Source organism: Salvia hispanica, chromosome 1, assembly GCF_029641045.1.
Source record: "Salvia hispanica isolate PSC_SH4W2 chromosome 1, Shi_PSC_v1, whole genome shotgun sequence".
Classification (NCBI taxonomy): Eukaryota; Viridiplantae; Streptophyta; class Magnoliopsida; order Lamiales; family Lamiaceae; genus Salvia; species Salvia hispanica.
Genome location: NC_142692.1, coordinates 15,170,816 through 15,195,473, shown reverse-complemented (window position 1 = coordinate 15,195,473; position 24,658 = coordinate 15,170,816). Strand labels below are relative to the sequence as shown.

At 35.0% G+C, this 24,658-nt stretch overlaps 2 protein-coding genes and 1 long non-coding RNA gene across 4 annotated transcripts; 1 reads left to right on the top strand and 2 right to left on the bottom strand.

Annotated features, from left to right (window-relative positions):
* Positions 1 to 3,948: 3,948 nt before the first annotated feature.
* On the top strand, positions 3,949 to 8,925 carry LOC125185236 (histidine acid phosphatase family protein). Its single transcript, XM_048081738.2, has 11 exons — positions 3,949 to 4,171; positions 4,502 to 4,589; positions 5,152 to 5,439; positions 5,785 to 5,943; positions 6,327 to 6,467; positions 6,548 to 6,604; positions 6,816 to 6,954; positions 7,824 to 7,928; positions 8,014 to 8,207; positions 8,362 to 8,403; positions 8,483 to 8,925. Exons 1-11 carry the CDS (start codon positions 4,071 to 4,073, stop codon positions 8,630 to 8,632), a joined length of 1,464 nt encoding a protein of 487 aa, XP_047937695.1. The 5' UTR covers positions 3,949 to 4,070; the 3' UTR covers positions 8,633 to 8,925.
* Positions 8,926 to 9,928: 1,003 nt separating this feature from the next.
* On the bottom strand, positions 9,929 to 12,403 carry LOC125217836 (F-box protein At2g26160-like). The gene is made up of 2 exons (XM_048119387.2): positions 10,980 to 12,403; positions 9,929 to 10,177 (listed from the first exon to the last, which is right to left on the bottom strand). The coding sequence occupies exon 1, from the start codon at positions 12,308 to 12,310 to the stop codon at positions 10,985 to 10,987; it is 1,326 nt and encodes a 441-aa protein (XP_047975344.1). The 5' UTR covers positions 12,311 to 12,403; the 3' UTR covers positions 9,929 to 10,177; positions 10,980 to 10,984.
* Positions 12,404 to 22,046: 9,643 nt separating this feature from the next.
* On the bottom strand, positions 22,047 to 22,981 carry LOC148933320 (uncharacterized). Of its 2 annotated transcripts, XR_016134450.1 has the most exons (3): positions 22,896 to 22,981; positions 22,587 to 22,784; positions 22,047 to 22,291 (listed from the first exon to the last, which is right to left on the bottom strand). It is a non-coding gene; the product is annotated as an uncharacterized LOC148933320 (long non-coding RNA). The 2 variants fall into 2 exon arrangements; XR_016134449.1 differs by lacking the exon at positions 22,896 to 22,981 and having other exon boundaries at positions 22,587 to 22,870.
* Between the last annotated feature and the right edge of the window lie 1,677 nt (positions 22,982 to 24,658).

The window sequence follows — 24,658 nt, the reverse complement described above, 5'->3', positions numbered from 1 at the left end:
GATGACTGTGTCTCTGATAAGGTGGAGTTTGACTGTGTCTTTGGATGACTGTGTCTTTTGACTGTGTCTCTGATAAGGTGGAGTTTCCTTTCATAAACCAGCAAGTACATGCTTAGGTAAAACTAATTCCTGATGAGGAAGTGATCAAATAGTTCAGCAAAGCACATGAAGCAATACAGTGAGTCAGATAAAGCACATCTTTAGATAAAAATATATTTTGTCCTTTCACCGAATGCATGTGGTGTGAATTATTCGCTTGTGTACTTTCATGGTCTCATCTTATGTTTTGTTCCACGGAATATCGTTTTAATACATATTAATTATTGATTTTGTGCGTTGCAAATTGATTTTGTTCCTTTTTTTATTGTAGTTTTAGGTGAGATGGACAATTTTAAAGATATAAACGAGTTATTTTACCTATGAGTTCTATTGAATAGTGACGAATTGAAGGTTTTAGTTTATAATGATGAGATTGATTTTAATTTTAAAGTTAACTCAGTGTATAAAGAAGTTTTAAAAATGATAGTAGTAATTATCCATTTGTTTAATTCTTTATTGTTATAATTTATTATGCTTCAATGTTGATTGTATAGATTTTTTATTCTCAAATAACTAAATTTGTTACTCATATTATTCATTGTTAATATTAATTCTAATTTTGTTTAATTAATTTAAAATTAAAAATTAATATTTTAAAAATATATTAATCTGTGCATAGTACAGGCGTGATACTAGTTCAATATAAAACTTAAGTTCATTATTTTTGCAATCAAATTTTAAAGTTCATGGAAAAAATCGATATAAAGCCTAATACTTCTTTATTGAACTATAAAATGGCACTCCCTCCGTTCAGAGAAAGATGATCCTTTTTTTGGGTGACATGAGAATTTATACAACGTTATTTTGTATGGTGTGAACTACAAAAATAGTCCCTAGACTATGCGTTTATCTCGCCAATGAACCCTGGACTTTAAAAATATCCTCAGACAACCCTGGACTAAACGTTTATCTCGAAAATGGTCATTTTTCACTGTTTCGTGACGAAAAATACCCTTTTGGGGGGGTTTGGGCAATTTGGTCTTTTTACATTTTAAATCTGATATTATTTCATTGATGTACTAAATCTGATATTATTTCAAAATTATCATTCTTCTTCCCTTTTGTCATCCTTCACTTTGTTTCTTTATTTCAATATTAAATTTAATTTTATAAAATTAAATTTTAAATTTCAATTTTTAAATATCAATAAATTTTTTTAATTAAAACTATTAATTCATGGACACTATAAATATTGATTAAAACTATTAATTTTTTTTATTTAATGGAGTATAATATTCAGCTGAATTGAAGAAGTACAGATTAATTATGATGGGAAAATAAGATTTAGTCTTCGTTCAGTTGTTATAGTTGCTTGTGATTAAATATTATGAAGTTGACTAAAAATTTTGATACTACTAAAAATTTGATATAGGAGAATTTTTCTTGAAATTTTCCAAGTTAGTTTTGATTGTTTTCAAATTAATAAATGAAATTATATTAGTCTTACATTAGATGCATATTTATTTCGGAATAAATCGTGTTATATGATTTATTTATGATTAAAACTATTAAATATTGATTAAAACTAAGGCGTCGTCGTACCTTGTTGATTAAATATTAGACACTATCAAATATTGATTAAAACTATTAATTTTTTATGTAATAGTAATTTTAATAATTAAAAAATTTATTGATATTTAAAAATTAAAATTTAAAATTTAATTTTATAAAATTAAATCTAATATTGAAATAAAGAAACAAAGTGAAGGATGACAAAAGGGAAGAAGAATGATAATTTTGAAATAATATCAGATTTAGTACATCAATGAAATAATATCAGATTTAAAATGTAAAAAGACCAAATTGCCCAAACCCCCCCAAAACCCCCCAAAAGGGTATTTTCATCATGAAACAGTGAAAAAAGACCATTTTTGAGATAAACGTTTAGTCCAGGGTTGTCTGGGGATATTTTTAAAGTCCAGGGTTCATTGACGAGATAAACGCATAGTCCAGAGACTATTTTTGTAGTTCACTCTTTTGTATGTGAAGTGGAGAGAGTAAAGTAAAAGAGAAGGAATAAAGTAGATAGAAAGGTGTTTCCATTTTTAGTAACAAGTTATCTTGGTTGAGACTTGGGACAAACCAAAAAGATAAAGAAATCTTCAATGGGCCGAAGGAAATAGTATAATTTTGTAAAATAATAATAACAGAAAATGTAAAACATAACGTACGAAACAAAAGTAAAAGTTAAAATACATATTATATAAAATAAACATAAGAAAATTACAAAAAAATAAAGAAGAAAGCAGAGACAAAAAAATACTCCACAAAACTAAAAGAAATGTAAGAATATAAGGAAGACACACGAAAAAGTGTAAGAAAGAACTGAAACATAAACAAAATACAAAGAAAAATAACATAAAACTAATAAGAATTGAATAGATCTAAATCTAATGAACAGAAGGACAAAGGGAAAAAAAACATAGGAGTGTGTAAATATGTCTTACGGAGAGTCGAACGCAGTAAGCACATTGTATACTTATTCATAAAAGTATTAAATAGTACTCCGTATAAAACTAATTAAAGTAATACTATTGATTTAAGAGATTTTGTGTGGGAAATAATAAATAATAAATTTTAAAAACTTGATATTTTTCACAAATTTAGAATTTAGTAGTAAAAATCATTAACTCATCAATTGTAGTGAATTTCCCAAGAATTGAGGAAAGACTATTATATACGAAATCCGCCACAAAGCTTAAGTTCATGATTTTTTGTCAAAGTTTGTGATTTATGGACCAATATCCATTCTAAAAATTATATGTTCCAATTTTAATTTTGGTAACTCTTATTAATTATTTCATTTCACTATTAGTATTTTTAATAGTGGATTATATTCCACTTAACTCATTTTGTTCATATTATTAATACATAAAATAGATTAATATTCTAGTATTAAATTTTTTCAATCATAACTGAATTAAAGTGGAATATATTAGAACACAGAGAAAGTAATACTACGAACCTCTTTTCTTTCTCTAATTGCCAACATAGCCTCAAATTCAAAACTCATTTTGGGGTAAAACTTGACAGCAAAGTATTCTATTCTCATGCAGCCAATGAGCTTTCGACAAGCGTAACGGTGCCTAACTAGTCTACTAATAATAACTTCTATGCCTAACAATATACCTACAGACTTTTTTTTAGATTACGGTCTAGATCTAAGAAGGTAAAAATATACCTAAGCCAAAAACTTTGAAGTATTGGAAAGAAACATTTAAGAGTAAATTCTTATGAATATGCAAATTTGAAGAAAAATTAGTATAAGTATATTGCCTGCCCATGCTAGTTAAATTAATTCAATAGGGGTGTTCGGTTTCCAAAATTGTATTTCGGGATTAAATATGTAGCGTGTTTGGTTTATGAAATTCAATTCACAACTCAATCCTAGATGGATAATCATAAGATAATTAGTTACAACTAACTTTTTCTAACTAAAATAATCTCATGACTCAATCATAAATTATATCTAAATACTATTTTTTCTAGAACATCGAACACCACCTACAAATAGTACTAAATCTTTTTTGGCATTTGAGTTAAAAATGACATGGTAGTATCGTTAATTATAAGACGATGACTGAATTTTGAAATTTTGAAATTGCTTTGTTCCCACGTATTAATATGATTATACGACATTGTTTTTAATCAAATTTATACGTAGATTGTTAATTCACTTGTGAAATGCCATGTCGACAAAACTGAAATTTGGATCAAATTTTCAGATTTAAAAAATACTCCGTACTCCCTTTCAAAAGTGGAAAAAAAAAATATTTTAAATTATGAACAATTAAAAATGACAAAACGGTTATTTTAGAGTATATTGAACTGTGAATTCAGATTTCATAAGATATGAAAGTAGAGATTTGTAGAAGCAATTGAAAATTCCGGAAATTGTATAAGTAGAGAGTATATATACAAAATCGGCTTCTCGTCGTTCTCCAACACACCCAATTTTGTTTGGAGAAGCCATGGCCGCGCCTCTCAAGGTTGCTTTACTCCTACTTACATTTTTTCACGCCACCGCCAATACCGATTTCGACGTTCGTCGCCATTTATCCACTGTCACCAGGTCCTTCAATTTTCCTTCCCTTTCTCCATTCAATTAGTTTCAATTTTAAATCGTGAAGAATGATGTATGGCGATCGATTGTGAGAAATACCAAATCCATTGTGAGAAATACTACCATATTGTGTTCAAGTATCGGTTATGCGGAAGGCGGGGAGGGTTCTATTTGTTTTATTTCCCCTTTTATTCTTTTTGAATTTGCTTACTGATCGAGTTCGTGTGAAGTTTTCCGATATCGAATTGATCATGGGAAGAGGGAACTTGTTATGTATTACGATTTAGGAGCTTATTAGGTCATTCTTCTTAGGTAATGACGGGCGTCTCTTCTGTGCAGATATCATGTAGCCAAGGAAATATCTGACAATTCATATGTTCCTTCAACTATTCCTGATCAGTGTAAACCTATTCACTTAAATCTTGTGGTAATACTCACATTTTGTAACAGCTGCTTCGTCGTATTTCATTTTCTGTTTCCATTATTTGTGGTACTCAGATCTCATGCTTTAGAAAGATTTTTCTGTCACTGTGATATTCAAGATGTTTTTCTTTTGGTTTAAGTTTATAAGCTGATCGGTGGTCGTGCTTAAATTGGTGATTCAATGTGAGGTACTTTAGCCTAATTGGAGTGCGGATGAACGGGAAAGTTTTGTTTTATACTACATGTGAGCATATAATTTCTTTATCATGCTCTGGGCGGAGGGAGGATGTGAGACTTTGTAAGTGCTAAAACTTGGATATCAGATGTGGGCTGTTAAAAATGGAGAATGCACAAATTGAAATAGATATGATGCAAATTCTGAGCAATATAAAGATCAAGATAATTATAACTATAATTAGTTTGAATGATTTCAATTTTTATCATGTTGCCTGTTTTACTAGTTTCAGATATCCATAATGCAAATATGGCTCATTTCCACTCTACAGTTGTTGGTGCTCGTGGTTTCTTAAGAGTTGATATAGCTTTGCTTAATTATTGTGTGGCAGGCAAGACATGGGACTCGGGCTCCTACTAAGAAAAAAATGAAGCTACTAGGTGCATTGGGCACTCGCTTGGAAGTCCTTTTAGAAAATGTTAAAGAAAATAAGTCAGGTGCACTACCTGCATGGTTACGGGGATGGAAATCTCCTTGGACTGGAAAGCATAAAGGTGGAGAGTTGATTAGCTTAGGAGAAAGTGAACTGTATGAGCTCGGTATCAGAGTCAGAGAAAAATTTCCGCAATTGTTTCATGAGGATTATCATCCTGACATATATCCTATTAGAGCCACTCAGGTATCATGTTCGACAATTATGATATACTTATGCTTCAAAGAAGCTTGGCATACTTCAGTTTACTATTCGTTTCATTTCTTTTAGTCTGCCTCTTGCATGAGATGAGAATTGCTTGTAGATCTTATGGCGCATTAATTTCATTTTCTTAGGGACATGTTAACCTCTTGTGATTGGTGAGATTCATATCAAGTCATATTGGCAACTAACTTCATGATATCATTTGCAGATTTTTATTTTTTGTTGTTCACTTTTGGGATGTGTATTTGTGCGCAGACATTATTAGTGATGACTATTACAACTGGTAGACTATCCATATCTAAATATTTTTCAATGGATTAATATCAGGTTTCACGAGCCTCAGCAAGTGCAGTGGCATTTGGCATGGGACTCTTTAGTGATCGAGGAAATCTGGGACCTGGGCACCATCGAGCTTTTGCAGTTATTAGTGAAAGTCGTGCAAGTGATATAATGTTGAGATTCCATGATTGCTGTCAAAACTACAAGGTAAGATGTCATCTTCTGGAGACCCTACATTACTGCGACCAATGCTATTTATAATTATGTCGCCCAATTTTGCATATTATGGTGGCTCAAGTTGTGTGGTTGTCAACTAGTATAATATAAATGTTAATGTTAGAAGTGAACTTTGTATCTTGTCCAACATATCACTGTGGCCTGTACTGGATGGTTCTTTATCTCAGAGCATGTTTTGCATCATGAGCTTTTCCTGGTTGATTTGATGATTAAAAGTTAAACTAAGCAATAAGTCCGGTAAATTATCATGATATGGTAAGTAGTTATGAATTTTGATTTTCCTGTAATAACTTTGTTATTGATCATTCAATGCAATTATTGAAAGTGGCAACTTTCTTTTATACATGAACAAGGCTTTCAGGAAAAGTCAGGAACCATCTGTTGATAAACTCAAGGAACCCATACTGGATGAAATAACCAAAGAATTAGTGAAACGCTGGGGTCTGAGTTTCACAAGAGAGGATGTATCATCTCTGTGGTTTCTATGCAAACAGGTAATTTATTCCTCATTTTCTATCCAGCATCTCACTATCTCTAAACATTGAAATATGTAGTTTGCTGCATTTTCTCGCAGGAAGCTGCTTTATTAAACAATACTGATCAAGCATGTTCACTGTTCAGTCCATCTGAGGTATTTACTCTTCCTTGTCTCCCAGTCTGTTATGAGTAATAATTTGGTTTTACTATGATTGTCTATTTCCAAATGGAGTGTTTGTATGATCTAAAAGTGCCATATGTATTTCATATTTAGATTACCTTAATGCGTGAGGAATTCCATTTTTGTCATCATACATTCTATTGACCTTTTCTCTCACTCATGTTGCCCCTCTTAATTTTGGTAGGTTGGTTTACTAGAATGGACAGACGATCTGGAGGTTTTTATCGTAAAAGGCTACGGTAATTCATTGAACTACAGGATGGGAGTTCCCTTACTTGGAGATGTTATCCAGTCAATGGAGCAAGCTATCAAGGCTAAGGAAGGTATTTTCTTCTCTTCTTTCATTTTCCTCAATTCATTAATTATTTCTTAGCTAACTAAGTAACTATTACCTCCGTTCACGATAGATTGTCCACATCTATCTGGATTGAGAATATTTTATCTTACTTCTACAAGATACTGACTGAAATATTTCATGACCAGGTTATGAGTTTAAAATGTAGAAGAATGACTTGTTTGTTCAATTATATATTTGTTCTGATTTAATTAATAAGAATACTAGCAATACGTATTACTCCCTCTGTCCAATTCAAGATGTCCACATTCTTGAATGGCACGGGATTTTACTTTAGGGTTTAGGGCGCCACGGCGGTGCCATTGCAGATATTTAATAACATTGGATTTTAGGCAGAGTAGTTGAATGTGATAAAGTAGAGTGAAAAAGGAGATTGAATATTTTATGAGAGAGGAGAGATGAATTTACTACCAAAAATAGAAAGTGGACATCTTGAGTGGGACAAACTAAAAAGGAAAGGTGCACATCTTGAATGGGACGGAGGGAGTATCTCTTATGTGAAAAAATCATGTCACATAAATATTTCTTCTCATTTTTCTCATTGTTTTGGGAAAACAAAGATTACAACAAAGCAACATGAAACATTTTTTCAGTATATACTCTAGCAAAAAGATCCATTGAATATGCTACTAAGTTTAACTTCTATTCATTTCCTTTAAAGTATGCTATACGGACTTATTACCTCTCTTCTAAATAGTAAATACTCGAAATCTGAAACATAATGGATAAAGGAGAGCTGAAAAATACACTAGTGTGGATTGGTGCCTACCCCCTCCTCTCCTCAAAGTTCTTTGTCTCTGCTCTATATAATCTTTTTTCCTTTTTTGTGATCTATAGACGGACTAGTTCCTGGGAGCTATGAAATGGCCAAACTAAGATTCGCTCATGCAGAAACGCTGCTCCCATTTTCCTGTTTGATCGGGCTATTTCTTGATGGACGTGGTGAGATGATAACTGTTTATCCCTTCTATCAGCTTTTGGTGGCTTGTAGCTTAGGTTTGACCTTTATTCTGTTTTGGGTTTTCAGACTTTGATAAAATACTACGAGAAGAACCTTTGCAACTACCTCCTAAACCCCCCCAATCGAGAATATGGCGTGGTAGCACAGTTGCCCCATTCGCTGGAAATAACATGCTGGTCCTATATAGCTGCCCAGCCAACAACAATACAAGCAAGTACTTTGTGCAAGTATTGCACAACGAACATCCTACACGAATGGCAGTAAGTGTATCATAGTTTTACTCTTCAACTTCAAAATCCATCAGATTTTCATCTTTACTATGAGAATGCCGTGGAATCTGAGAACTTCTATTGAAAAATTGTTAGGATCTTTTATTTCTTGTCTCAAGTTATGTTAATTACATTTCACGTACAGGGGTGTGGAGATTCAGACTTTTGCCCTTTCGAGGTGTTCAAGGTATAGATTGCCTTTTGTTCATTCGTATTTAATAGAAAGAATGTTTGTTAAATTGCTGCACATGTTTTGATCTCCTCAGGAAAAAATAGCTGCTCCTCACTTGAAGCATAACTACAACGATCTTTGTAGTGCGGAATCATTGCCAACGACACCAACAAACAAGCTCTGGCAAATACTCAGTTGGTTTTTTCCAGCTAATACGAATGGAACTCAGAAAGACGAGTTATAGAGGAGCAGCTCTTAACAGTTGTTGGCATCACAGCTTTGGTAGTACCAGTTTTTGTGATAGGTACAGTTTCTGTGAAGCTCAGAACTCAGAATAAGACAGATGCAGTTGTCGTTGTTGTTGTCCCAGTTACTAACATGCTGATGATTTGAGGTCTGAGATCTTCCAAATGTTAATGTTCAGTTTTGAATTCCTTCCCTGCTCTGCTGGCTGTAAATTTTTGCTCTGTCCTACGCAACTTCCATGTAGAGAATCGTAAACGAGGCGAGCTAATTTATTGGAGAATTTCTGTCAAATTGATCTTTGTTCTTTGTTTTGATAAGTTTAAGTTTGGTGCAATTTTCTTGTAAAACAAAAATTCAACTAAAATGTGAATTCTTAAAGATTTAGTAAAGTAATGCCAGTAAAATCTTATACTCCATTTACGTAAATGCGATGGTAGTGTTTTACATGCATGTGACTTAAAAGGGTAGAAATAGCCTCAAACTTGGCATTAATGGTTGTTCGGTGTGGAGGGCCTCGAAAATGGATCTGTTTTAATTCTCTTCTCCAACGTGGTTTTTAATTTTGTGTTCACATAGCTCACCCAGAATTGCTTGCAAAATGACTTCTTTGCCCTGTGAATGGACTCACACTCAAATCCCCTCAAAAAAAAGAAATCATTTTCATCTTTCTACGTTCTCGCCCGTCGTCAGCACTGATATAGGAATCCGTCGTTGCTGCTCAAACCGTCCGCCGATTCTTTGCCCACATGTGGTAATGTTCATTCCTATCGCGCTCGACGTACTATTGTCTAACTCCTACACAAATCTGATACAACCTTTCCAATTTTCTTGGGTTCATTTTTAAATTCCTTAAACGGCTGTCGGTTTCTTTTAAATTTTGCATGTGTAGATTCAGAAATGGAACTTCCAAGACTAATCTACTCACCCAACTCTTGAATCCGTCCCCAAATTTGACGTGCAATCAACAATTTACACAACAAGAATAGCTCATAATTACTATTTCCTTTCGTTGCATTTTAACAAAATACAAAATCACTCGCAAAATCCTAATGCAAACAACCCACTTATGCTGACTTATGATTCAATACTATCAAGCTTCAACTTTCACGAGCAATTCAGAGGGAAATGAAATTGGAAAATTTCGTTTGCTGCTCAAAAAATGATGGTGGTAGACGATGGTATATGCAAAATTAAGTAAGCAAATATGGTGACAGCATCAATGTCACCCATTTGTTGGTGCAAATCCATCACAGTGAACCACCTGTTTTGCCATCGATTATGAAAAAAGAAAGTATAGGAAAAATTCATATTACTATTAATTTAACAAATAAAAATTCATAAAACAATGTTATGGAGAAAATTCATAATTTTCAAAACCATAAACCCTTATTTAATAAACTTAACCCCAAGAGTGTCTTGTTACACTCTCAGCCCCATCAACTGAAACACTGGAAAACTGAGCCTATATCCACCCATGAAAGCCTCACATGTCTTTATTCTACTTTTCCCTCCCTAGATCCAGGTATTATACACCAGTTCAAACCTGAAATAAAATTGAAATGCGAGTTACAATCAATCAGAAATAACATTAAGATAAAAGATGAAAGCACAATGACTCAACTCCAATACAAAATTTATGCTTTATCACAAGCTTAAATTAGTTCATCATGCCAGGCAAACTCAAGCATTCAGGTAGTTTGTTATGGGAAACTCTAGAAATAAAACTTGATTAGAATTGGTACTGTGTAACTCATATGTATATGTGACAAAGTCATGGTGTTCAGTTACAAAGAAATAAAACAAGATTTCAATGCTACGTGACCTACGTCATAAACTGGGACGTACGCACTGACCAAATTGCCCTTTTTGGGGGCGTTGTAGTTGGGGGAAACTAATTTCACAAGGGTAGAGTGGGGAATTAATTCTCTATATCTTGACGCGGAAAATGAGTCAGATATAAAAACCACCAAAATCGTACGATTTCTTTTAAGCACAATACTAGTGTCAACAGTGCAGGCCAATTTATATTTCTAGGTCTGGGTAGAATTGAAAATGGGTCACTGAACAACACCAAATGAGTTGAAATAAACCTATTTCAGCCCATGTCTTCAATTGTAGTAGAATTTATTGAAGGGTTTGAGGATATTCCAAAGTTCCAATCTTAGTACACAACAGATTAGCCCATAATATTTTTATCCACCTATGCCTAATCTCAAAAGTAAATGTCCATTTTTTGTTAAACATATTGACAACTATAAATCAAGATACACACTTGTCACCACAATTAGAATCAAGATTTTTAAGAACTAAGATAGACAATGGATATCAAAAGTTCCAAGGCTTACCAACATCAAGCAGAAGCACCAACGGTGGGCCGGTGGCTGAGCCATGCAGGAGGAGGCCAAAATATGCTTGCATATTCAGGGAACATCAGTGCTGTCCCCGTTTCCCTAGTCCCAGATTCATAAACACCAATATATTGACCATAAAATCCTGCAAACACGCGTTTAACGTTATCGTTTGCAACCTCATCAGCAGCTACTACAGTTTCTAACACGTGAAGGCAATTACAGACACCCTCCCTGCAATCACACTCGAAACAGGTATATTCTTCAGCGCCAGCAACAATCTCACTTTGAAGAAACGAGTAGCGATCAGTGTAGAAAACCCTAGCCGCATTGAATTCTTTCATCGGAATAGAATAGGAGCAATCGTCGCCTACAACAACAATGCAACCGTGTGTCTCTTTGATGTCAGTCCATTTCTTCAACAGCTTGGACAGAGCGTAAACGGAGACGTCTACAAACGGCTGCTTAACATGGAAAATTTGATCAATAGGTCCATCAACTTTCCCCATTTCCTCAACCAAAACCAACTCCCCATCGCTAAACTCCACCATCCGCCTTTTCAAAGAGCGATCGCCTTCGTATCTACCTATCGTCCTCCCAAATTTGGAATCGAACGACCAAATATCTCCAGAGGCATCAGTTGCACACAGCTTCCCCTTAACCATTGCAACATCATAAAATTTGGCAGCCGCGAAATTATAGCCACCATCACCGCCATGAAACAGAGTCCACTTCTTCCGATCCGAAGTTATACGCAACAATCTATTACGCAGGTCGATTATCAACACAACATACTCGCCAGTCTCGGCGTTGACAGAAGCGGCTACTTTCTTAACATACCTAAAATCGTAATAATCGTCACTCCGATTTGAAGGATTGACGTACCTGAGCGCGTAACCCTTGCTCACCTCGGAAATGTCGAAATCCAGAGTATTCAGCACCTTCGGCATCTCGACCGCCTCAGTCTTAATTTTCCGGTGCGTTACCGGATTTATGATCCTGACTTTGCCGTCATCGGAGTGCTCGAGCTTGACCAGCCAGAAGTCAGGGTTTGTGCTGTTGGGCAATCGGATGCGGTAGACGATCCTTTGGGTTAGAATGAAGTGGCCGCCGCTGTGTTGGCGGCCGGAGCGTTGGTACTTGTTGAAGAAAGGGAGCTTGATGATGGGGAATTTGTGGGGCGTTGTGGAGGAGCGCCAGGAACGGCAGACGCCGCGGAAGCGGCGGACGTCGATTGCGGCTTCGAGACGTTTGGCGATGATGTCGAGAAGCTCCGGTGGAAGATCAGCCCACTGAATGGAGAATCTAGGGTTTGGACGAGTGTACATTTTCAGGGAAAGAGAAAGAGGGACTTTTGAATTTTGTCTATGGCGAAGTAAAACCCCAATTTGGCGCTCCTCTACTCATTTTCTATTTGCTGCTCCACCTCTTATATAGAGTCATGTTTGTTAGGATTTATGATTTCCGGGAATATGATTACTAAGAATATAAACCATGAAAATTACTATAATTCTTGTGTTTGGAAGCTAACATGGAATTATAATTTTAACCGAAAGAATAACCATTCAAGCTATATCACGATCACGCACAATATAATGATCGTCGCTCATGTAATTTGACTGCTTTTAGGGAAAAACTTCATAAAAATCCATATGAAATCTACGATCTTAATGACTTTTCTTCAGTTCTAGGTCAGTTTCATATTTGTTAGCAATAAGTCTCCGTATAAGTACAACGCTCCTAGTTCCGCAATTGTTTAAAGGACAAATTCATGTGAATTTTATGAGAAAGCCTCTGGTCTCCATTATTGTCATCCATGAACCGGTCGTGAATAACCTCAATCACCAAAATTCTTTTTTAAAGAGCCCATTCTCTCTGTGTCCCTTTCAGTAGCGAAATTCAACTTTAAAAAATACCTAAATTGAAAATTTAATCGATTTCAACCACAAATATACTATGGTGATGATAATGGAGATAAAGATTGGATCTCTAGGAGAAGGGCAAATCGAAACTCTGCGCAATAATATTTCGCACTAAAGTCGAACGTCCCTCTTTCGCCATCGCTTCAAGAAGAATAAGAGTTCCTCGTTGAAAAACAGTGCCCCATCTCGTACATGAAAAACTGTCATCCGCATGTACCAATTGAGGAACCTCGGCGGTGCTGGGATGGCCTCTTCCTACGACTCGCTGAAGCTCTAAATGCGTTAAGGTGACGTAGGAGTTCCTGGGTGGAGGAGGAGGAAATAAGCCTTCCTTTCAAATGACAATTGTAGTTCAATAGGCTAGTGACGGAATTATTGATCTGTCACTAATGCGAAGCAGTCGCCTACGGTTTCGTTGTAGTAACTTTAGTGACGAAAAATCCGTCACTAAAACTTCTTACTAACAAGTATATTAATGACGGATCTGCCGAAACTTGATCTGTCACTAATCTGTTAAGTGAAGAAATTCACTGATTAGTGACGGAAATATTAATCACTAATTTGCAAATTTTTTAGTGGTCTACCCATAAAGGAGACAAAAATCATTAATTTTTTCAGAAGTCAAAACCCAACATTAGTTTTGAATTTTAATTATGTGGGCCCCTCACCCCTGGTTTAATTCTATCTTCCCACATCAAACAAAGCGAAAGTTTTGAATTTTAATTATGTGGGCCCCTCACCCCTGGTTTAATTCTATCTTCCCATGTAAAACAAAGTGAATAAAAGTTTTGAATTTTAATTATGTGGGCCCCTCACCCCTGGTTTAGTTCTATCTTCCCACATCAAACAAAGTGAATAAAAGTTTTGAATTTTAATTATGTGGGCCCCTCACCCATGTTTTAATTCTATCTTCCCACATCAAACAAAATGAATAATCCCTAAAAGAAATTGACTTCAGTTCTTAAAAAATTGATCTGTCACTAATCTGTTAAGTGAAGAAATTTCACTTATTAGTGACGGAAATATCCATCACTAATTGGCGATTATTTTTGTTAGTGGTCTATTCATAAAGGAGATAAAAATCATTAATTTTTTCAGAAATCAAACCCAACATTAGTTTTGAATTTTAATTATATGGGCCCCTCACCCCTGGATTAATTCTATCTTCCCACATGAAACAAAGTAAAAGTTTTGAATTTTAATTATGTGGGCCCCTCACCCCTGGTTTAATTCTATCTTCTCAAATCAAACAAAGTGAATAAAAGTTTTGAATTTTAATTATGTGGGCCTCTCATCCATGTTTTAATTCTATCTTCCCACATCAAACAAAATGAATAAACCCTAAGGCCATGTTTGGTTGACGGGTAAGTAAAGTTGACAAGAAAAATGATTTCTGGGAAAATGAATCTCAGGAGTATGATTCCTAGTAACTTTACTTTCCCGTGTTTGGAAAATATCAAGATTTTAAATTTTAATTTTAATTTAAACACCAAACTAAAAATATACTTATTACTTTTTAATTTATAAAAAAAATAATAAAATAAAATTTTTAATAAATTATTAATTACGAATAAAATAATTATATTATTATATTTATTATTATGATGGATAGTTTAAATATAGATTGCCCATCATAATATATAATAATATAATTGTAATTATAATATAATAATTGTAATTATAATAATATAATTGTAATTATAGTCACGTAGAATATTATACTCATATATTATAATAATATTATTGTTATTGTTGTTGTTATTATTATTATTATTATTATTATTATTATTTTTATTCTTGAATAAATTTTTAAAATTTAAATTGTCAAAACAAATTTATTAATAAATTATTAATTTATAAAATATAATAATATTTATTTATTATACAATTTATATTATATAATTATATGTTAATTATTTAATAAATTATTAATTACTTTTATGAATATTATAAAATATAGTTATAATTATGATAATTTTAAACGTATTTATTTATTATACTGAAATTAAGTACTAAGTTTAAATTATTTTTAAAACATCATAATTTATAAATAATAATAATAATAATAATAATAATAAAACTAGACTATATTGCATTAAATATGTAAGAATACTAAAACTGGGAAAAAGAATACCTAAGAATAGTTAGGATTTAGAATCATAGAAAGTTGTACGACTAAAAACCAAAACAAACACTACAATTTAAAATTTAAGGAATCATATTACTTTTTCAGACAGAATCCTGACAACCAAACATGGCATAAAAGAAATTGACTTCAGTTCTAAAAAAACCCATCGATTGAGGTTTACAAACTCGAAAAAACTATCTATAATCCAAAGTCTTAAAAAGAAACAACGTGAATCACTTAATAAGAAATCAAAATAAATATTTTAAATTAAAATTTAATAATTAATTAATAACTATTTATAAAACCATTTCTTCGTTGTGAGTAATATGATTAAATCTATTTATAATTTAAAAAATAATTCATAAAAAGCTAATTTAAAAAATACTAGTAACTATTAAAAAGTAGAAAAAATTCATTTTATAAATTTAAAAGGAATGAATTAAAAAATTGATACCTATATTTGTCCATTCGAATTCCACAGATAACAATGTTTAAAATATCCTGACAAAATATTCGAGCACAAGATCAGTTCAGACCCTTTTTATACTATTTCAAGTCTTTTATGTCCTTTTTTTTCATCTCTTTTAACAAAAATGTCACTGAAGGGCCATTTTAGTTTTTGTATTTAATTTGTGTCATTATTGCAACCCCGTGAGAGATAAAGATGGAGATGGACATTGTTTTTGTGATTGATCTATTACATTCTTTAATTTTGAACATTTTGGTAAGATGCAGAAACTCCATATTTTTATTGGCTCTGAATTGTTAGTATTTCAAAGACCCATTAATTAGAATAGAAGAGTGAATTTGAAGATTAGTTTAAAGCTAAAACTAAAAGCTTGCAAATTACACTAGCCTATAATTGTACTCCTATAATTCTGCTCAAGATATCCTATAGTATTAAAAACAATACATAGCTAGCAATACTAAAATATAAATTAAAAAACAACTGAAATTGCTAAATTACTTCTCTGATGAATTATGCCCCTTCTTCATTCTAAAGCCAACAACTGAAAAAATAAAATATAACGACATTAAGCATAATTGCTCTTATTACTAAGACATCAACAACTCAATTTATAAAGGCAGAATTTGATTCAGCACCATACACCTTGGAATCTAGACTAAAAGAAATTGATTTCATTTCTCAAAAAATCCATCGAGAGAGGATTACAAACTCGAAAAAACTATCTATAATCCAAAGTCTTAAATAAATTAGAAGATGAAATTGAAGCAAATTTAGCAAAGCATTCGACGGACATTTTCAAACTAAAAACAACAATATTTTTTCATAAAGGTACGAGGAAAAATGAGTTACTAGCCATTGTATTGCATTCACTTGCGAGCGTGAGCATTTGGCTTCTTCTTCTTGTCATGCTTGGCGATCTTGGGGGTCTATCTGTCCTCTCACTTTTCCGGCGCATGAATTGCAATTTTTGACCTTAGAAGACTTCATAACAATGCTGAGTAAAAGGTTACAGAAAAGGGAGAAGATAGTTTTACAAAGCTTGTTTCTTGAGTTAAGATATTTGGAACTGTTGTTTGGTTTATGTGTTTTAGTTACAATAGAATTTATTTCATTTGTTTGGTTGGGTTGGTTTGGTACATTCAAGTAACCAAAATTCTCCCCGTACTCACGTTTGATAAGTTAGTAATGTCAGAAGAATATTGCATAAGATCTGGAGGATTATATGCAAAATATATTGTACCATATATAGCATAGCAATAATGGTAAATTAGGTTTACCATACTTAGAGTCTCTCTAGCCTATATAATGGTGTAGTCTTTGTATTCATAATTATTGAATAAGAACAACAGTTTTTTCCAACGACTTCTAACATGGCCTCAGCTCTCTAGCCTATATAATGGTGTAGTCTTTGTATTCATAATTATTGAATAAGAACAACAGTTTTTTCCCAACGACTTCTAACATGGCCTCAGAGCAGGAAGATCTTGGCTCAGAAAAATTTCATCACAGCCAATAATACCAATTTCTCGACCTTTTTTCCAGCCAAAAACCAACCCAGAAATCAACCTACACCCAGAATATGTCAGATACAGATACAGAAGATACGAAACATATGGAGCAGACGGCGAGTCTGAGAAACAGCAAAAGCATCACGGTACCATTCAAGTTGAATGGAAAGAACTGCCCTTTGTGGGCAAGATTAATCAAGGTGAAGATCGGAGGCAGGGGCGCCTACTCGTACATAAAAAATGATCCCCCAGAACCGGGGAGCAAGGGATATGACGAATGGGAGGAGAATGACCTAGTGGTGTTCTCATGGATTGTCGACAACATCGATAACGAGATCATTGCAGACTTTGCCCATCATCAGACGTCGAAGGCGCTCTGGGACAATCTCGCGGTGACATTCAAGAGTAAAGCCGACAAGTACCTCATCTATGACCTGGAAGAGAAGGCAATTAACATCAAACAAGGCAATATGGATCTGGAAACATACTACAGAAAGATTCATGGACTATGGATCAATATAGATCGGAGTCAGAAACAACCAATTAGCTGCTGTGACAAAGGAATCGATCAATTCCGGACGTTCTCAAACTCCAAAAGGCTCATCAAGTTCCTGACCGGATTAAATCAGGAATACGACTCAATCCGATGGGAAATTCTGAAAGAAGATCCAACACCATCAGTGGAGGCTGCGTATGGATGGGTGAAGACGGAGGCGGCTCGACGTCGAATCATGCCACCGGCGTCGTCCTCACCCACCGACGAAGCCAACGGCAGTGCCGACTCATCATTTGGTGGAGAAATCGGACAAGGCCTCGCCGCTCAGACCCAACGGCCTCTGAATCGGAACGGACCACCACCACCGCGCCCCGCGGCCACCAGCCGACCGGGAAACAAGCCCGACACGTCGAAATTGTGGTGCTCCCATTGTGGGAAACAGAAACACACTTGGGAGACCTGCTTCAAACGGGTCGGATATCCCGATTGGTGGGAAGAACGGCAGAAGGCGAGAGCTTCTCAAGCCCAAGCGAAAATGGCGGTCGGTGTAAACGGAGAAGGGGTTCCCCGGCGAATCGAAGCCGGAAACCATGGGGAATCGACCGGAGTTGGAACGGGGGCGCGTCAGGAGCCTCCACCGGCCGGCGGCAACGTGAGGGGCGTCGGAAATTTGGCAGAATGGAAGGAGATAAGAGGCGGCGCGTCTAAAGGAGGTAAAGGGTTTGGATTAAATCCAAACCCTAATTTATCTTACAAAGAGTTTTATTTTCCCCCCCAGAAGTATGTGAAATATAAAAAATGACCCCATCTCCTTATATCTGACCCCCCAGACTTACCTGAAATCCGAAAAAGACCCCTATCTCTCCAAAAATCCAAAAATTACCCCAATTTTGAGTCAGAAAATAAATTTGCACCCCTAGAAAATTTTTCCGCTGCATTTCATGTATATGATGTTACTGATAAAAATTCGAAGGGCTGGATATTTGACTGTGGGGCAACTGATACCATGACTCCAGATAAAAATGACTTTCTTGATTTTAGTGAAGTTACTAGATCTTATATTCGAACTGCAAATGGGGAATTGATTACTGTTGTGGGGTCTGGCACTATTGAGATTTCACCTACACTCCGGCTTATGAACTGTCTATATGTGCCTACATTGTCTCAAAGATTGATGTCCATAAGTCATGTGACAAAGGAGTTAAATTGCACACTTCTAATGCATCCCGACTTTTGTATTCTGCAGGATATTCAGACGAGGAGGATTCTTGGGCGTGGCATTGAGAAGCAAGGGCTCTACTACGTGGATGAGATAGCCCAACATGGAAGTGCGATGCTGGCTCACGGATCCACAAAACAGGAAACTTGGCTCTGGCACCGAAGACTAGGACACCCCTCTCCTGGTTACTTTAAATTACTTTATCCGAACCTTTCTATTTCCTCTGATTTTTCTTGTGAGACTTGTGTTTTGGCCAAGAGCCACAGACAAACTTTTAAACCCACAAATACTCGTATGCAATCTATGTTTTCTTTAGTACACTATGATGTTTGGGGCCCTGCGCCTTTTATTGGTGGAAATGGCTTTCGATATTTTGTGATATTTGTTGATGATTGTACTAGGATGACATGGATTTATTTTTTGAAACACAAGTCGGAAGTCTTTGATAGATTTGTATCCTTTTTTAAACTAATCCAGACACAATTTCATACCACTATCCAAACCCTTAGGTCCGATAATGGGAGAGAATTCGTTAACAGTGCTATGACCCAGTTTTGTCAAAATAGTGGAGTGATTCATCAAACTTCTTGTACCTATACACCTGAACAAAATGGGGTAGCTGAAAGAAAGAATAGAGTTATTTTAGAAATGACCCGAGCCCTTATGATTGAATCCAAAGTTCCCAAACATTTTTGGCCCGAAGCTGTTGCTACATCCATCTTTCTCATCAATCGCCTCCCAACCAAAATCCTTAACATGAAAACTCCCCTCGATATTTTATCCAAACAAACCAAAATTCCCGAATACCTTAACCTTCCTCCGAAAGTCTTCGGTTGTACTGTTTACACTCATATACCTAAACATGAAAGAACAAAACTCTCACCGTGTGCAACAAAATGTGTTTTTGTGGGGTATGGGGTAAACCAAAAAGGGTACAGATGCTTTGATCCCAACACCAAAAAAATCACCACCACTATGAACTGTAATTTTTTGGAAACCGAATTTTTCTATCACACCCACCTTAGTAGTCAGGGGGAGAGTGATCCAGGTAGTTCTACGGACTATCTAAGTTGGGTTGTGCCAGTTCCAAGCTCCTCGATTGAGGAAACAACAGATCCAGTTGTCACTTCTGCCGGGCAGGTCTCACCACAAGAGCCATCTCACCCAAGTCCTTGTAATCATTCTCCAATGATATCCGAGGTAATCTCTAAACCAAGTACAGTTGAGATTCCAGTTACCACTGACACTATTGAAACAGAACCTCTTGTGGAAGACAATACAATAGATGGAGACACAGGGAGATATGCACTTCCTTTTCGGAGTACGAGGGGAATTCCGCCAAATAGATACTCTCCCGAGAAGATTGGGAAGAAGAGTCGATATGGGGTGGCGAACTTTGTTCAAGGAAACCTGACAAAAGTGGCTCGAGCTTTTGAAGCTGCGTTGTATGAAGAAGAGGAGATCCCACAGTCAGCCGAAGAAGCAATGAAGCATAAGAAATGGAGGGAAGCAATGTTTGTTGAGATGAAGGCATTGATGAAAAACAACACGTGGGTACGAGGCAAGTTACCCGAAGGGGTGAAGACAGTTGGCTGCAGATGGGTGTTCACAATAAAAAGGAGACCTGATGGTACGATAGAGAGATACAAGGCTCGTCTCGTGGCGAAATGATACACCCAGACTTATGGTGTAGATTATGACGAGACTTTCTCACCAGTGGCGAAAATTAACACTGTCAGAGTGCTGTTCTCAATTGCCGCCAATAAGGAGTGGCCACTTCATCAGTTTGATGTGACCAATGCATTCCTACATGGAGAGTTGCCAAAGCCAGTGTACATGGAACCTCCACCGGGATTCTCTGGAGATTTCTTAGATGGGGAAGTATGCCAACTCAAGAAGACGTTGTATGGATTAAAACAATCCCCAAGGGCATGGTTTGGAAGGTTCACGGAAGTGATGAAGAAGTACGAGTACAAGCAGAGTAACTCAGATCACACTTTATTCATAAAAAAAAAAGGGCGGCAAGATCACGTGTTTAATTATATACGTGGATGACATGATCATTACCGGAGATGATGAGGCGGAGATAGCCGAATTAAGGAAGAATCTGTTTCATGAATTTGAGATGAAGGATCTCGGTCTTCTCAAATATTTCTTGGGAATTGAAGTGCTAAGGTCAAAAAAGGGGATTTTCATAAATCAGAAGAAGTATGTTCTTGATCTATTAGCAGAAGTTGGGATGATCGACTGCAAACCCGTGGACACCCCGATGGTGCAAAATCACGGACTACAGATAAAGGAAGGGGCAAGACCGACAGACAGGGGGAGATACCAGAGATTGGTCGGAAAGCTTATTTATCTATCTCACACAAGACCAGATATTGCATACGCAGTAGGAGTAGTGAGCCAATTCATGCATGCACCTCAAGAAGAACATTGGGAAGCAGTCTTGAGGATTGTCCGCTACTTGAAGGGAACGGCGGAACACGGACTTATGTTTGAAAAACATGGACACATGGAAATACATGGCTTCACCGATGCTGACTGGGCGGGGAACCCAAATGACAGGAAATCAACTGCCGGGTATTTCACCTTTGTAGGAGGGAACCTTGTGACGTGGAGAAGCAAGAAACAGAAAGTAGTGGCGCTTTCCAGCGCAGAAGCAGAGTTCAGAGGAATCAAAAGTGGACTGACAGAGATACTGTGGTTGCGAAAACTGATGACGGAATTGGACCTCCGACCGGCCCTTCCTTGTAGACTCTTTTGTGACAACAAGGCGGCTATTAGTATCTCCGAAAACCCGGTGCAACACGATAGAACCAAACATGTAGAGGTGGACAGACACTTTATCAAGGAGAATATTGAAGCTAAGGTAGTAGAAATGCCTTATGTCAAATCTGAAGATCAGTTGGCGGATATTTTGACAAAGGCAGTGAACTCGAAGTCGTTTCAAGAGGTACTATGCAAGCTAAGTATCGGGAACCCCACTACCTAGCTTGAGGGGGAGTGTCAGAAGAATATTGCATAAGATCTGGAGGATTATATGCAAAATATATTGTACCATATATAGCATAGCAATAATTGTAAATTAGGTTTACCATACTTAGAGTCTCTCTAGCCTATATAATGGTGTAGTCTTTGTATTCATAATTATTGAATAAGAACAACAGTTTTTTCCCAACGACTTCTAACAAGTAATACTAAGATAGAGAATTATATATGGACATTTCTAATTGTTTGTTATCATAGTTAAGTTTAACTCAAAGCCCAATATTAATCTTACCAAAATTATAACATTAACCTTGTTTATGTATCTCGCCAATTTATCAAGTTAAGTCATGTTATTTAATATACAATACAAATTTAGATAATTTCTTTTCTATCAAACAACAACGGAAAATAATCACATCTTTGCATATCTTGACATGGAGCCCGTATTTCTTATCTTGTTTTACATATCTTCTCATATCCCATCTTTTTTTATCAAACGAGTCCTTAAGTTATTCAAGGGGGTCTATCTGTCCTCCAACTTTGTCACAATGAACCCAAGCAATATTATGAGTCCACCTGCATCATATGCACCACAAAAATTGAAAGAAAATGATAGAAAATATTGTCACTGTGTTTGATAAAAAAAAATGAAATACAACATGAACATACACTAAATATGCAAAGAATGATACAACCCGGCCGCATAAACTATTAAACCAACAAAAATTGGAAATCAACACATTCACACATAAAGGAGTTGGAAACGAACGGATCCATACAATTAATGCCAATAGTGTAAATTCATATTAACATATGGCATGAATTCCCTTTTTTGTTTTATATGGTGTCAATTATGGAAGAATGGAAGTACCTCTCAAATTCTTGAGGAAATACATCAAAAGAGGGCAAAATGCGAAGCTGTGAGCAGCTCCGTCGAAAACTTGACCTCGTCGTCGGGTATGGCTGACCTTGCCCAATTTAGCCAGCCCTTCTTCTTGAAGCACCGGGGGAGCTCTGAAGCAGTGGAATTACAAGAGGAAGAAGAGAAGAAAAGACTCAAAAGAGTATTCTGCGAATTGAAGCGAAAGAAATTTCCACATGTAAAAGCAAGGTTAATAATGTAAATTCAAAAGAAATTAAAGAGAGACATCTTTGTATTTTGGGAAGATTGAGTAACTACCGATAGCAGCATTAATTCTGCGGGCCTAGAGCAAAAACACGAGCCAACTAGAAATGATTATTTTCAAACCAAACATATGAAAACATCATATAAGGCCCAGTTAAATGACACCTAAAAAACGGAAAAAATAGCATAAAAAATTCTATATTGTGAAAAATCACCTAAAAAAATATTCCCCTGTCGACGAAAAATAGACAAGATTGTAAATGACACGAGTTTTAATGTATAATTAGTAAAGTAAGACTGAGATAGGAAAGTAAGAGACAGAGGGAAAAGATAGTTAAATGGGTGTTAGTGGATTGTGTGGTCCACGTTTAGAATGACGTGTAGGAGTAGTATTGGTTGAAAACTTTCATTTTTGTAGTTAGCCTATTTTTTGCGGACGGACCAAAATGACAAAACTTGTCTATTTTTCGTAGACGGAGACAGTACTATTATATTCATACATAGATCTTTTTAAAAATATTTTTTAACGTAAATACATATTGCGTACGAGTTAGCAAACATAAATACCAATTTTTTAGTTCACTCGTTTTAAAAAAGAGTGAACTGCATAAATGGTACCAGTCTACCAGATCTTTCACTTTCGCACTTAAGTACCAGATCTTTATTTTATACTATAATTTTTGGTACCCCGTGACAAAAATAACCCTATGTACCAAACATGTGATTTTTTGGCTATGAAGGAAATTTTTGGAAATTTTAATTAAATAGTACTCCCTCCGTTTCTTCATAGTTGAGTCATTTTTCAATTTCAGGAAGTTTCTTCATAGTTGAGTCATTTCTATATTTGGTAACCTTTTTCTCTCTCTTACTTTACTCTCTCTTACTTTATTCTCTCTACTTTTTCCTCTCTCTTACTTTTTTATCTATTTATTTAACACACCCAATATTCTTTTCTAAAACTCAGTGTCGAAAAGTTTCGCCTCAACTATGGCGAAACGGAGGGAGTACAAAACATGTGATTTTTTTTATATTCCCTTCTTATGTCTTTTTTTCTTTTTTAGTTTCTCCTTCTTTCTTTTTTCTTTATTTTCTTCTTTCTTTTTAGTATACTTTATCTTCCTTTCTTCTTTCTTTTTTCTCCTTAGTTTATGTTTCCTCTTTTTGATCTTTCTTTTAAGTGTTTTATACAAACATCTAATTGCATTCATAATATAAATCAAGAACAAAACACCTAACTAAACTAATTATTTAAAGTAATTAAATCAATTGAATAATTTTTATTAAATTCTTTTATACTCATTTTAGGGTTGAAACACCTAACTAAAAATATTCAACTCTTTATATCATTATGAATCAATTCACGATTTTAAATTTTTATTTAGTCTATATTGATTAGTTATTATTGTATAATATTATATCATTCATAATTTAAATAATTATAATATAATTATTTACTATTACTAGTTTTTAGTACTCCATCCGTTTTTTAAAAATAGCAATTATTTCCATTTTGAGCTGTTTTTTAAAAATAACAATATTTCTATTTTAGGACATGGACCCTACAATCCACTAACTCTACTTTCACTATTTTTTCTCTTCCTCTCTCTCTTACTTTACCCATTTTTCTTTTTCTCATTCTTACTTTACCAATTTTTCTCACTTACTTTACCAATTGTGCATTATAACCCGTGCCGTTTCAAATGTTTTTATTTTTTAAAAACGGAGGGAGTATTATAATTAATTATATTTGAATGATATTAAAAAAATAAATTAAATTTATACCATCAAAATAATAATATTAATATTGATTAATAATA